Raw genomic sequence first — 15158 nt, 5'->3', positions numbered from 1 at the left:
TTCCTCTGGTTGTAAATATTAAGATTATACCAGCAAGAATGAGTCTTTCTGTAAAAAAAATGATTTAAATCAAGTCTTACTGACTAGTGATTTAAATCGAGTCTTACTGACTAGTGATTTAAATCAAGTCTTACTGACTAGTGATTTAAATCAATTTTATTTCAATCAAATCCACCCTGGTACAAAGGCACCTGTTAAATCACTGTTCTGATTTCTGCACGGGTTCAAAACAGTTCAGTGCAGGGATCTCGCACACCACCACAATCGCGGAAGAGACACTGGATTAGGCGTCTCCTGGTCACCTGTTATTCAGGGTTCGTCCTAATCTGCTTGCATAAGACAGTATCTCAGTACCACTGCTTTTCCACCGGAGAAACCCGCTGTTTATCGCAAAATTGGAACAAATGGCAGTTGGTTCTTCTGCAGACTGAGGTTTCTGTGGGAAGTAGTGGGAGAAACGGAAAACCTCATGCTTCCTAGGCATGGGATAAGCGTGGATGAGCCCATGGTGACTAGTCATGGTGCTTAGTCCCCATTGAGTATGAGTATTTCTCCTGATCTGGTTATGACTTTATATGAGCATTCATAAAAAGAAAAAAAGGGGGGTAGGACAACAAGCATTCACCTTTCATTCATCCTAACTTGTTTCTACAGCGTTTACATGTCTTCCTTCTAACCATTCATTCACCCCACACTTTCCAGACTGTGAAAAAAATAAAAATCTCTCTGTGTGGATTCTCCCTGCTAGGGTGTTTTAATCCGCTTTAATTGCACAAGTAATGTGCACTTTAATCCCTCCCCCCCAAAAAAAAGAGTCTGGGAGGCATCCCTAGTCCATTTCTGTTTTCCAGAGCAACATGTTCTGGCACAGACAGCTGGACCGAATTTTCAGAGTCGCCATTCGCCATATTTTATTTGTATACCATCTTTCTGTCTTACAATACTCAAGGCGGTTTACAAGCTGAACAAACAAAAAATGTACATCTTATAACAATCTAATGCAATACAAGAATGTGATAATGAAACAAAACTTTAAAATAAGCAACCTACATCAAATAAAGTAACATTCAACAATTATTAGAATAGTACAAAATAATAATATCAGCATATAAAAGTTAAAGAGAAATCCACTCAACAGTTACAAGAAATAATTTCAGTTACAGATAGGTAGCCGTGTTGGTCTGCCATAGTCAAAATAAAAAAATTCCTTCCAGTAGCACCTTAAAGACCAACTAAGTTAGTTCTTGGTATGAGCTTTCGTGTGCATGCACTGTATCAGAAGAAGTGTGCATGCACACGAAAGCTCATACCAAGAACTAACTTAGTTGGTCTTTAAGGTGCTACTGGAAGGAATTTTTTTATTTTAAGAAATAATTTCTAAACTATAATCAATAAAGCAATGGCAAGCCACAGTACATAAAATAATACAATGCAAATTGAGAAAATGGGGCAAAGCAGGTGGAAGAAGGCCTTGCCTGATGGAGTCTCTCATTTTCCCTGACTGGCCTTTCCACATAACCCACTGTAATTGGCTCCATGATGGCCTCGTGTTTACTTTAGGATCCTTGAATGGCTGGGATTAGACAATGAAAAAGAAATACTCTTATTGACGTATTTCATATAATTCAGCTTTTCGGCTAACGAGCTCAAGATAGCACGCATTGTTCTCTCACTTCCATTCCACCTCCATGTTTTGTCCTCACGCAAAAGTGCTAAGTGTGAGGAATAACAACAAGGCTGAGGTCAGCGCTTGAACTTCGTAACCGAGTTGTGATTTGAACCTGAGTTCCTTACCGCTAATCTGACAGAAGGGGAGACCACAAAACGGTAAAGGGTTGAAAAAATAGGGCTGTGTGCAGGATATGTTTTGGATACGCTGCAGAGGAAAAGGAAAGGAAAAGGGTTTCTAGGTCCAAAGGTTATTCAGAAGGATAAAGAAGACATCCTACAATTGTTAGATACTGGTTTGGGGCTGAATACAAATCGATGAGGACCTTCATGTTACTTTCTTGTAAGCCTGGCTTTGTCCTCTGTAGGCCATCGATCTGACACACATCGGTCAGGAGGCAGAGAGCGAGGCCGATCCAAGGAACGCAAGCATCTACTATCTCCAGACATTTCCCGCTGCAACTCAGAGGAAAGGAGTCCACAGGCAGATGGCGACTCTCCAGAACGACAGCAGTCCAGGTCTCCCAGTGAAGGCAGGTCACAAACTCCCAACAGACAGGTGAGTGGGAAGCTTGCAAAATAATGTAGGTAAGAGAGAAATGAAGCAAACACGCCTGCTCCCTTCCCAATATTTAGGGTCGGTTCACATGTGCTTGTACATCACTCAGTATCACATCCCTCGTTTCAATTGCAGCCTTGGCCAGGGAATGCCAACAAATGGGGCAACACTGAGAAACAGCAGGAGTACAAAATGTATTTGGGAAGGGGGAAAATCTAAATGGGAAGGAGCTGACCCCAAACCTGACTATTTAGGGGGCAAACAGTGGGGTGAGGATAGGAATGCCAGACCCTGGAGGAAGGCACATCTGGCTAAAACACTGAACAGCAGGCATTCCATACGTCCCTTCGTGATTCATGCTTGAATATGTGAAATGACTTCGCTTACAAGCTTTGTATTTGAGATGACTGTGATGTGATCACTTCGTCCTTTGATCCGCAGTGGCCGATTCCTACCATTTGGGAATACAGTCATTAAGTTATAAATTTGCGTGTATAAACCACCACTTAGAATCATAGAATTACAGAGTTGGAAGGGACCACGAAGGTTATCTTGCAGACTTTCACAGACTCAAAGGTAGTTTGGCACTGCTTGCAAACGGGAACATTATCATAATGTTAGGGTTAAAGGTAAAGGGACACCTGACCATTAGGTCCAGTCGCGGACGCCTCTGGGGTTGTGGCGCTCATCTTGCTCTACTGGCTGAGGGAGCCAGCGTATGGCTTCCAGGTCATGTGGCCAGCATGACAAAGTTACTTTTGGCGAACCAGAGCAGCGCATAGAAACGCTGTTTACCTTCCCGCTGGAGCAGTACCTATTTATCTACTTGCACTTTGATGTGGTTTCGAACTGCTATATTGGCAGGAGCAGGGACCGAGCAACGGGAGCTCACCCCATCGCGGGGATTTGAACCACCAACCTTCTGATTGGCAAGCCCTAGGCTCTGTGGTTTAGACCACAGTGCCACCCAATCTAAAAAAAATTACAGAACACGGAGCAAGCATTTAGTATCAAGATACCAAGAGAAAGGAAAAGGTGTTAGGAGATGTCGTAGAAGTGCTACCTATGTTATGCTACAGTCTTAAGATGGTGACCCAGGAAGCTCTTCACAGCAAATAACAACAGCAACAGCACACCAAACAATATAATCTTATACGCTGTATACTGATGCCTTAAACCCCTTTGCAAAAGCACACTTTGAAGCAGCTCCGTGCTTCTTCTTTAAGGGGTTGGGTGGCAGAGGGTGGGGGCAAGGAAGTTTTCTTCTCTCCCCCCATCACAAACCACCTGCTTACTTAAAGGAGGGGCATGGAGTTGCTTCAAAGAGCGCTTTTGCAAAGGGCTTTAACCTCTGCACACCAGTTGATGAGCAGGGTTAAATCCTGCTGCCTTGGCTGTGCAGTTTTGTTCCCTACATGGAACAGGGAGCACAGCCAATGCAGGATTAAACCCTCCCTTCATGCCCAGTCATCAGTGATGTCAGTTTAAGGGTGGGCCGATGTGATTTGGGGAAAGTGGCCTTGCAGGCCTCGCAGAGTTGGACCCCCTCATAAGCTCTTTACCATTATAAAAAAAGTATTTTGCCTCATAGGCCCTTCTCTTCTTCTTTGCAGGGCACTGGCTCCTTGAGCGAGAGTTCCATACCATCACTATCTGACACCAGCACTCCAAGGCGAAGCCGCCGCCAGCTCCCTCCGGTTCCACCAAAGCCACGCCCCCTCATCTCCTATGCTGCTATGATGCAGCACTGTGGAGACATCTCCCCACAGCCTGACGATAGCGAGGGTGGCTCTCCTCTGCTTTCTGGGGTTCTGGAGACAAACAACACCTGCTTGACTGAGTCTTCCAGCTCCCCACAAGGAAAGCAGAGCCTTCTCTCGACCCCTCAGCGCTATATCTCGGAGCCTTACCTGATGCTCCAGGATGACTCCCATGCTTCAGACTGTGGTGAGGAGGAGACGCTCACCTTTGAGGCTGCTGTGGCCACCAGCCTTGGCCGCTCCAACACCATTGCAGCAGGCCCTCGCTCGAGGCACAGCTGGCAGATGCCAAACGGGCACTACCGGAGGAGGAGGAGAGGGGCGTCACAGGGGGTGATGTGCGGGGCTGGCATCGACGTACTCAGTGATACGGAAGAAGATGACAAGTGCTAGAGGCTGCCTCCCCCTCCTCCCCTGCTCTCCTCTGACGCATGCTGTTTGCCACACTTGGAACAGAATGAAACGGAAATCAAATGCAGCAGAAACAGACCCTCTGTGCAACCACAACAAAAAAAGCCCAAAGCTCTGATTCTTTGTCCTCTCTCCTTCCCTTTTGTTTTCATTGCACAGGGAAGCATTTGATTAGCTCCTGCAACCATGGACCCAGCAGAGGTGCGCCTGTTTGTTGAGTGAGAGCGAACCATGGCAACAGCAGCCTTCAACCCAACAGCCACATGGGTCTCTGTCCCCCAGAAATCCCAAGAGAGTGTGCCGAGGAAGGCCTGAAGTTACTCGAGAAGCACAGCAAGGGATATTAGGGTGTGGGGGGATTTGAAAAGAAGAAGATTATCATTTTGCCTCTTTGACACTTGGCAAAAAAAAAAAAAAAAGGAGACCAGAGAAGGAAGTCAAGTTGGTGGTTTGAAGTGCAAGGTCATCTCCCTTGAGATGCCCACCTTGTCTCCTTTGGGTGATCCCTCTTGTGCCGTTCAACCAATGGGATGAGTTGAGATTGAGAGATTTGTCCAGAGTGAAAGTCACAGCATTCAGCCCTCCTGCAGTACCTGTGGTTTTGGGGTTGTACTTCGTATCGATCTTCTGGCGAAGCTGAATGAGAGATTGCGGGGAAGGGGAGGGCACCACGTAGTGAGAAGGGCTTGGCTTGTGTGAAACCGACTCTGAGTGTTTTGTACCAAGACCAGTGGGTTAAGGATGGGGAAAGGAGAGGACTACTGATGAGCTGAACACAAGATGTGTCTTTATATTCTGAGTTTGGAGTGTATGGAAAGTATATATATATATATGCGTGTATTTATATGCAGCATATATAAACATGCACACATGCAGAGATTTATTTTGATAAGCTGGCATGTACTAGCACCGAGGCCATGTGTTCCCTGATCCTAAAAAATAGGGAGCGTTTTGTCCCAGGGAGCCGTAAAATAGAAGAGATGCTGGTTACAGAAGCCACTAAATTCTGACTCCCCTCCATCATCTGTACTTTGGCATTGGCCACCCTAGCAGAAAGAGCTTCATGCAGAGGTGCAATGCTGCTTGTTTATTGAGCCATATTTTGATTAGAAATCGATGAGGCAACAAAGAGGGATATGTCATCCTTGGACATTTGCTTCCTATGGGATTGTTACTGCTCTGGAATAAGACAATTTTTGAACCAACGGCACCTTTGCAGCTTTGCGAATGGTTCTAGGTATAGGTTTGGTCCAATCCAGCAGGAAGTCCTTATGTGTTTGTAGCAATGGCCCTTCAAGTAAGGACCAGCAGCAAGCTCCAATTGGTAGCCAGTGGCATATGCCAATAGGCACAGAGTAGGGTTCTTGGTTTTTCCTCTCCCTCCCTGCTCAGCATCTCAGTTTGTGGGGGTGGGCAGCAGATCTTTCCTTTCCTCAGCTTGGAAGACAGTAGGCTTGTTGATGGGGGGTGGAGTTTTGAATCATTGCTTCATCATCTCCTCTGGAATACTTATTGCAGGTGGCATTTTGGTTGGTAAGCCGATGTTCCCACATACGGTTTTGTCAGAAAGCAAAATAAAACACTGGAAAGAGAGGAAAGGAGAGAGCGAAGGAAAGTTGGTGAGGCAAAATGGCCTTTACTTGAGAGTAAGGCTGTGTCCCAAAAGATGCTGGCAGACATCTCCCAAACTCACAAGGTATGAAACAACAGGCCAGTAGCCATAAGCTTCTGCAGAACAGCCTAACAGTCTCTTGAGAGCCGCGGTCTCTCAAAGCTGGTAGACATATTTAATGGATGGAAATATGCAGCAGTAAAAGATCAAGCTCAGAAATCAATCTGGTAGGCTAGGGGAATGTGGATGCTGTAAGATTTTTACAGCTGGTTGTAAATGCAGAAAGGTGTGAGCAAGATTTTCTGCAGAACTTGTAACCTTTCAAACAAAAAATCTCATATGGAACTGTTTTGTGGCTACATTCCAGCTTGTAATAGATCTGGTAATTACATTTGCCTGGCATTAATTTCCTCTGCGCTGTCCTTCTTTACTTGGACCAGTTCTAGTGTTAATAGTTGTTAAAATGTGCCTCTGCCACTCATTATCCAATTCCAGAGGGGAGTATACGGAAAGGAATCACTTTTACAGAGCAACCACAGGATGTGATCTCCAATACTTCCCTTGCTATGGCAGATGCAGTAAGCGCTGGTCCATTTCAAAAGGGGCGGGTTTTTGTAGAAAAGTTAAGAGCCTTCCTTATACTGAATCAGTGCAGAAGCCTTTCACAGCCCTACCTGGAGATGCCAGTGCAAATTCTGAAGAATGGCTGTGGTTCGGTCTGCATATTGTGTTGGAAAGCATGACTTAAGATAGGTTTGCCTCTAAATGCCAACTACAGTGGTACCTCGGGTTACATACGCTTCAGGTTACATACACTTCAGGTTACAGACTCCGCTAACCCAGAAATAGTGCTTCAGGTTAATAACTTTGCTACAGGATGAGAACAGAAATCGTTCTCCGGCGGCGCGGCGGCAGCAGGAGGCCCCATTAGCTAAAGTGGTGCTTCAGGTTAAGAACAGTTTCAGGTTACGAACGGACCTCCGGAATGAATTAAGTACTTAACCCGAGGTACCACTCTACATCAGATTTCTACCCAGAAGTAATCAAAGGCCTCTTCAGTTAAACTGGAGAGCTACAGAAGGATTTGGCAAGGAGTGCTGCCTTTCTCAGATGTCAGTCTGGAAACTAAAATAACACCCCCCTTCTCCTCCTCCCCAGGCAGGCTCCCAGTTTAACTGGAAGAGGATCTGCTGCCTTCATGCCAAAACCCACTTTCTACCTCCTCCCCAGTCATTCATGACTGCCATTTATCTCTCTGCTAGGGAGCGGGTATCTGTCTCCAAGCTACAGATCCAGAGAGGTTAGGCTGAACAATTTTGACAAGGTCAAGATCACCAGTGAGCTTCATGGCTGTGGGGATTTGAGCCCTTTGACCAAGATGGATTTCCCCATGATAAAAGCTTGCGGAAGGAAGTGGTCTGGCTTGCCACAAAATGGCAGCGTAAGGGGCTCTGCTCCACCCCCACCCCCCAAATGGGCTGTAAATAAAAGAATTGGCATCTTGAGCTTCTTACTGCAAAGGGTCTTCTGATAATTAGCCAAGCTTTCTGTAAATATACAACGAGGGCTGAGTTTATGTAAGGAAGGAGCTTCTTTGTGCGTACTGGGGTGGGGTGGGGGGAAATGCCGAGAAGATCCTTGTTCTCTGAAGAATGTCTCAATTATGCCTTTTTTTGATTTTGGAGACCAGCAAGTGTGCTATGAAGTTTATATAAGAATTTTGAAATATTTCTACCTTTTTAGGGTGTATGTGTGCAGAGTGGACCCTATCTTTCATGTTTTGTATCACTTCAGCCTATGATCTGGAGATCTCTTGTATGAAAGCTTGGTTTTGGTGGCTCTCAGCTCCTGAGCTACGGATGAGACCTCGTGCAGCCTTTTATCCCAAGAACCTTGATGCCATGTTTGGACGAATCTGTGGTTACATCAGTGGAACCATATTGGACCTCAGAACTTCTAGTTAGCTATGTAATTGCTAGTTTCATGGCTCATTGTTGTATATTGGAGCTGGGATATAGCCTTGATTTGCTGGTTTTACTCTGAGTAGAAAGCACTTGATGAGTCAACTGGTTCTCCCAGGAGTGAGAGCTCATCTGCTTGAGTTAGGGGGCTGCTTGATGTACCCCTCTCTCCTCCTCAGACAGGGTGCACCCATCTTGAGCAGCTGAATCGTGGCCAATGAACTAGTAAGACTTTGCTCCATGATCTGTGGGTACTCTACTTTTTACATGTTAGTGTGGAAGGCAGGCAAGGAAGGAGAAAAATGATCAAAAACTACAATTAAAGTACCATAAAAATAAAGAAGGAAGAAAAGGAGAGGGTCCCTATCTCTGAGTTCAGTAAAAATTGAAAGCTCTTAATACAGGAAATGGACTAATCATCTCTGAATCATATTGAATGCAATGGGACATATATAATTTAGTTGTCACTGAATTCAGTGATTGGAATGAACTAGTTTAGTTGAAAAAAGTTCACTGAACTAATTTTAAAATCTGTGAACTATACCTGAAAGCAGTTCCCAGAATTGCTGATTGAACTAAAGGTGAATTAAGTTGATTTGGGGTGGAACTTTGTATGCTTTCTAGTTCACCTTCACATTCATTCCCTCACCTCGACTCCAAGCAGGAGGCCCAGAGTCTTTGCTTTCATTTTTTAAAATAGATCTCCCTAGAGAAAGTTATACATCAAAATATGGAGGCAATGTTCTAGGGCTTTTTTAAGCAGATATACAGGCACTGCTGTTGCTATGACACTTGCCACGTAATCACTACTTCTTTACTGCTAAGCCATCAGAAGAAAGGAATGTGAGGCATTCCTATATCCTCCCTAAATAAATTTGCTTTCTCCCAACAGGAGCACCTTGCAGCAAGAAGTACAGGCAGGAACGAAGCAAATGATGCCTTGTGCCTTTAACAGCTGTGTGGCTGCCACAAATTATCCAGGGTGAGCCTTTTCTAGTATGGAAATACTTGAAAATTCTACTAGGGAAATACTAGAAATTTTAATAGGGAAAGTTTCACCTGTTAACAGTCTTCTTGTAAGACATCTTATTACTTGTGTGTGGCCCCCGATTTAGTTTTGGATGCTATACTTCAGCACAGCAGAACATAATATTCTGAAGGTTGGAAAAAGGTTGCTGAGAATGAACTTTCTGTCAGCTAAAAAGTTCATTTGGATGAGCTTGAACTGAACTAGTTTGTTTTGTAAAATGGCAAACTGGAACTAGTTCCTTTTTGGATAGGGTAAACCATTACTAGTTCCATTTTTCAATGACCTTTCCGAGCACTGCCTGCTTATCAGCAAGACTTAAGTGCAATTAACTAATTTTATATATAAAAAAATAGCTCAATGTGCTTCCTAATCTCGAGTTCAACATGTCACTTAATAGGCTACAGACGTTCACACTAGACTAACCTATTTTAATAAACATAGTGGTATATATGATTGTAGTAGCCCTTGAATAGCTGGGTCACAGTATAACTGGTCAGGGGTAAACCACAAATGTCAACAAGTCCTAAGATTTACTAAAGTTGTGGCATGTTGCACTGGAGACCATTCCCCACCCCCTCCACACTACCGAGTCATTGACATGAAATAAGCTATTTATACAAAGTTAGACTAAACTGCAAGGCTGGGAGTTCTTGCTTTCATGTGGTAATGTGAACTTTTACGGATTCCATTCTTATAGGGTTATTTGCTTCTGTTTCTTAAACTTGCACCCATCATGGGGTATGTGCATGTGCAACATTACTGACACGCATCACAAATACAACAGTGCGTTCAGACAGGGCTGGTCATCGCACTCAACCTAGTGCTGGATGGAAGCCAGTAGGTGTTGGGAGGATGAAACCATAGAATCAGGGCCGTCTTAAGTATATCCGGCGCCGTGGTGCAAAGATCCCTCCGACGATGCCCCCCCCCATTTCCCAGAGTTGCTGACCTTTTTATGGTGCTGCTGACAGCTTTGTGGGGCTGGAGGAGGCTGGCAGTGGCTGGAGGGCAGCTCCTCCGGTGGGGAGGAAGCAGAGGCTCCGGGCACGGCGCTGCTTCAGCGAGGTGGGCGAGCTGATGCTGGGAAGCGCCACACCCAGCCTCCGCCTCTTCCCTGGCACCCGTGCTGTGGGGGCCACGATAGGCAGAGGCTCCGGGTGCGGTGCTGCTTCAGCACAGCATGGCAGAGGCGAGCGAGGGCAGCGAGCTGATGCCGGGAGGCACCGCATCCAGCCTCCGCCTCTTCCCTGGCACCCTGGCGCCCCGCACCACGTGCCTCTATGGGTAAGACGCCCCTGCATAGAATTCTAGAGTTGGAAAGGGACCCTGAATGCCATCTAGTCCAACCCCTTGCAATGCAGGAATCCTTGCCCTCAGCCATTCCTCAGTGGGCTCGAACCACCAACCTTCTGGTTAATAGCCAGACGTGCTAAATGACTGGCTGCAAATGAAAATTGTGCATGCATCTGTAAACTAAAGAGGAGGCACCCTACAAAAAAAGAAGGGCTGTTTGAGCATCCTTGATTGTTGGTGTGTTTTTTTTAAGTATTGGTATTAGAGTTATTTCCACTCTAAAGAAAGGCATTCAAATCACCAAACTATTTTCTGCTACGAAGCTCTCAGTCTGCTGTCAAGTGCCAAGAATATTTGTGCCTCAAAGCATTCTGCAAAGGAGGGGATTTGGATGTTTAAACTGCCCAAAGACAATCGCTACGACCACTTCAACATAGCAGGTGCACAACAGGGGGAGGGCAAACAGCTTATTTCAAGGGATAGGGTGAGTTTGGAGAGGGAGCAACTGGGAAACGGTTTCCACTGAAACTACATGAAATGGAATAGGAGAAGAGGGGGAGACCCTTTTTGCCTCTGAACTGAGATAAAACCAAACTGAAATGGCACCAATTAATGTGTGTGGATGGCAAATGAAGACTGATTTGGTGACCTGAGGCAAGTAGCTGCACCGAGTCTCCCATAAGCGCCTGAAGCCGCCGTCCATCTCAATTTCACAGGAAGACCAGCGAAACACAATACGGAGGCTGCGATTTACCTTACTGATGCTGTGCTGACGCGCATTAAGCTGGGCGTCACCCTACAGCCCTTTGCCTTGCTCTCCTCAGTGTGAAACTTCTGGCCAGTCCGTGCTCTTCTTAGAAGTAGCCAGGTATCAGCTCCCTGGGGTGGTTTCAGGGCAACCCGCCCAAAGCCAAATATTGCATTCAGCGCTGCATGTTGATGAGGTGGATATATTGTAACATAAGTGCTTGTTTGGATCCAAAATAAAACCACAAAAAAATTACAAATCTGTAAAACTTTAATGTTTTTTTCTTTTTGTCAAAGAAAAAATAATAAAATAAAATAAAACCTTGTTGTAAAGAATTACTCTAGCCCGGAGCTATTTTCCCCCCTCTTTGAACTGCTGTTTATTTCTGTTCCTACCCTCTGTTGTTGTTGTTGTTTAGTCGTGTCCGACTCTTCGTGACCCCATCGACCAGAGCACACCAGGCACTCCTGTCTTCCACTGCCTCCCGCAGTTGGGTCAGACTCATGTTTGTAGCTTCGAGAACGCTGTCCAACCATCTTGTCCTCTGTCGCCCCTTCTCCTTGTGCCCTCCATCTTTCCCAACATCATGTTGTTTTTACATGCATAGAATGTGTCCTTTTATTTAAAATGCATCTCTGGGTTATTTGTGGGGCATAGGGATTAGCTCATTTTTTTCATTCAAAAATATAGTCTGGCCCCCCACATGGTCTGAGGGATGGTGGACAAGCCCACGGCTGAAAAAGGTTGCTGACCCCCTGCTGTAGAGTTTCCCCTTCCCACCCCATGTGACTGCCAACCATGCCTTTCTCCTTTCCAACACTATTTCTGAAGCCACGTCTCCCCTGTGAAAGTGAGGGGGAAAGGCTTTGAAAAGTGCAAGATACGTCATCTAATATCCCTGTAAACAAATTGGGATGAATGCTCAGCAAACAGTTTGACTGGAGGCAACCTACTGCGTTACTCAGATCTATGGCTATGGCTTGACCTCAGGGCCCTAATCTAGGGCCACACAGCTCAGGAGGCCCTCAAATGACATTCTAAAGGGCAACTGCTGGAAGCAACAGCAAAAAAAGTCCCACATCAGCTCCTGGGACAGGATGGGCATGCTGCGGTGCACTGGGGTTAATGCTCCTCCACCTCACAGCATGCTTTCTTCTTACTTTCTTCTTACGGCCTTGGTCCAGTATATCTAAAGGAGCATCTCCACCCCCATCGTTCTACCCGGACACTGAGGTCCAGCACCGAGGGCCTTCTGGCGGTTCCCTCACTGCGAGAAGCCAAGTTACAGGGAACCAGGCAGAGGGCCTTCTCGGTAGTGGCGCCCGCCCTGTGGAACGCCCTCCCACCAGATGTCAAAGAGAACAACAACTACCAGGCTTTTAGAAGACATCTGAAGGCAGCCCTGTTTTGGGAAGCTTTTAATGTTTCATGTATTATAGTATTTTAATATTCTTTTGGAAGCTGCCCAGAGTGGCTGGGGAAGCCCAGCCAGATGGGCGGGGTATAAATAATAAATTATTATTATTATTATTATTATTATTATTATTATTATTATTATTACTTTAAAAGACATTTTATAATCGGGGGGTGGCGGCAGGCGCATTAGTGGCTGTAGGTACTCATTTTATTATTTTTACTTTAAGCATATATGGTTTTCTCCCTCAAAATGGTGCTTCATTGAAAGTAAATGTGTTTAGCATCGAGGCAGAAGCAGTGAACCCCATAGTTTTCCTGCAGTCATAATGACGCTGCGGTTTTAATGAGGTTAAGATGCGGAACTGCACGTGCTCAAAAGAATTCCTCCCCCCCCCCCTTTCAGGTTTGGAAACTGTTTCTCTTTGCATTTTGCTCTAACAAATCAGGAATGTAGACAGGGGCGTACGAAGGGGGGGCGGTGGAGGCAGTCTGCCCCAGGTGTCATCCCTGGGGTGTGTGTGACAAAATCCCCCATGGGCAGATCGCTGCGCTGCCCCCCTGGGCACAATTGCTGCGCTGATCGCCCCCCCCCTCGATGCCGATGGCCGCGCCGATTGCCCGAATGGGTGCCAATCGCCAGGCTGATCACCACCAATGGGCGCTGATCACCCTGCCCCCCTCGGTGGCTCCCCCCGCTCCCCCCCCGGGGTGCACAGGATGTGCGCCGCTCTGGGTGCCCGAGTGGCTAGCTCCGCCACTGAATGTAGAAGCAGTTATAAAGCATGGAAAAAGAGAAGAAAAATGTTAAACAATACACATGGCCGTCTAAAAAAGGAGACCTTGAAACCACTAAGCCCAGTTACCTGTGTCCAGTTTGCTTGCCAGAATGATTGACAAATGTGTTGCGGAAGCAGGAGAAAGCAGGACTCAAGCTGTGGAAGGGAGGAAGAGCAGGTTCCTGATTTGAACTCAAGTTCTGTCTATGCACTGTGGGTTAAGCCACAGAGCCTAGGACTCGCCGATCAGAAGGTCGGCGGTTCGAATCCCCTCAACGGGGTGAGCTCCCGTTGCTCGGTCCCTGCTCCTGCCAACCTAGCAGTCAACCTAGCACGTCAAAGGGCAAGTAGATAAATAGGTACTGCTCCAGCAGGAAGGTAAACAATGTTTCCGTGTTTCCGTGCGCTGCTCTGGTTCGCCAGAAGCAGCTTAGTCATGCTGGCCACATGACCTGGAAGCTGTATGCCGGCTCCCTCGGCCAATAAAGCGAGATGAGCGCCACAACCCCAGAGTCGGCCACGACTGAACCTAATGGTCAGGGGTCCCTTTACCTTTACTTTATGTCTATGCAACGCAACCTTAGATCATGCAGAAAACAGCCACGTGAACCATTCTCCAATCAGCAGTCTATTGTTAGTCTATGTTGGAATTAAATCTTTTTAATACAATGGGGTTTTGTGCAAGAACGGCGCCAATAAGGGAACTCGATACCAGATAAAGGAAATGGCTCAACTCATCTTAGAACTTTTTTTTTCTTTAATTTTAAAAACCAGATAGGATCTTCAAGTCCTGCTGCTGCTAGAAAAAGCTTGAAGGAGACATGACAAATGGCAGTGAGCCTATGAAGGCGAATGAGGGCAATATGGATCTCATTAGCAGTAATTGAGGTCGTGGTAAGCGGTAATGGGCTGGAACAGAAGGAGGTAAGGTGAAGATTCAAAGTTCCCAGCAAAAATATAAATTTTGTATTTTGCCATGCACATGACCCAGAAGCTGTACGCCGGCTCCCTTGGCCAATAAAGTGAGATGAGCGCCGCAACCCCCGAGTCGGTCACGACTGGACCTAATGGTCAGGGGTCCCTTTACCTTTACCTACCACCCTAAAGGCTTTTTGCAACTCAGAAAACACTTTTCTTTCTTTCTTTCTTTCTTTCTTTCTTTCTTTCTTTCTTTCGTAATAAAAAGACTCTAAAACATCAATCGTCCCAATTCTAAAGGCACTTCCACAGTTCTTATTTTGGGGTGGAATTGAATCACATACTGGCAAATTCAGGTTGTGCAGTTATAGTCGATCAGGAGGTTCCCTTTTTGCCGTGTGTAACACAGTGCTGGTTTTATGTATAAGCTAAACAAGCTATAGCTTAGGGCCCCACTCTCTTGGGGGCCCCAAAAAAATGTAAAGGGGAAAAAACTGGATGTACATTTCCAAAATATAAGATAAAAAAATAAAAATAAAACTGACATACAGCGACAATGTTTTGTATTGTGTAGGCTCCCATGATGTAAGTCATGGGCCCCACCTGCTAGCCTGCTCCCTAAAATTTCATTAGTTTGCTCATTTCTATATACAGTGGTAGCTTGGTTCTCAAACCTAATCCGTTCTGGAAGTCTGCTCCAAAACCAAAGCGTTCCAAAACTAAGGCGCACTTTCCCATAGAAAGTAAGGCAGCCTTTTAAAAACAACCCCTAAAACATTGTATTTCACTATTAATATACTTCTTCTTAATTGTATTTCCTTTTTTTTGTAAAATATTTATTAAGGTTTCAGAAATAAAAAAAGAAGAAGTTACAATAAGAAACAGAAAAATAAAAAGAAAAAGAAAAAAAGAAAAAAGAGAGTACAAAATACACAAAAAATAGAAACAATTAAAAACCAATCAATCTTTCCATATCTTGTCTTTCATTCACTTGTTTCCCTGACCT

The 15158-nt window shown here is 45.5% G+C and overlaps 1 protein-coding gene across 1 annotated transcript in view; it reads left to right on the top strand.

The window, feature by feature from the left end:
- Window positions 1–11377, top strand: part of CACNA1E (calcium voltage-gated channel subunit alpha1 E) — a 479552-nt gene extending 468175 nt beyond the window's left edge. The window contains exons 48-49 of the mRNA XM_083509855.1: window positions 2037–2227; window positions 3841–11377. Of these exons, the coding sequence (XP_083365981.1) occupies window positions 2037–2227; window positions 3841–4380 (731 nt within the window). The 3' untranslated portion in view covers window positions 4381–11377. The remainder of the gene's footprint in view (window positions 1–2036; window positions 2228–3840) is intronic.
- The last annotated feature ends 3781 nt before the right edge of the window (window positions 11378–15158 follow it).

This window comes from Podarcis liolepis, assembly GCF_965112155.1.
Source record: "Podarcis liolepis genome assembly, chromosome: 6".
Lineage (NCBI taxonomy): Eukaryota > Metazoa > Chordata > Lepidosauria > Squamata > Lacertidae > Podarcis > Podarcis liolepis.
The sequence above is the reverse complement of the archived record's forward strand: the minus strand, read 5'-3'. Positions and strand labels throughout refer to the sequence as shown.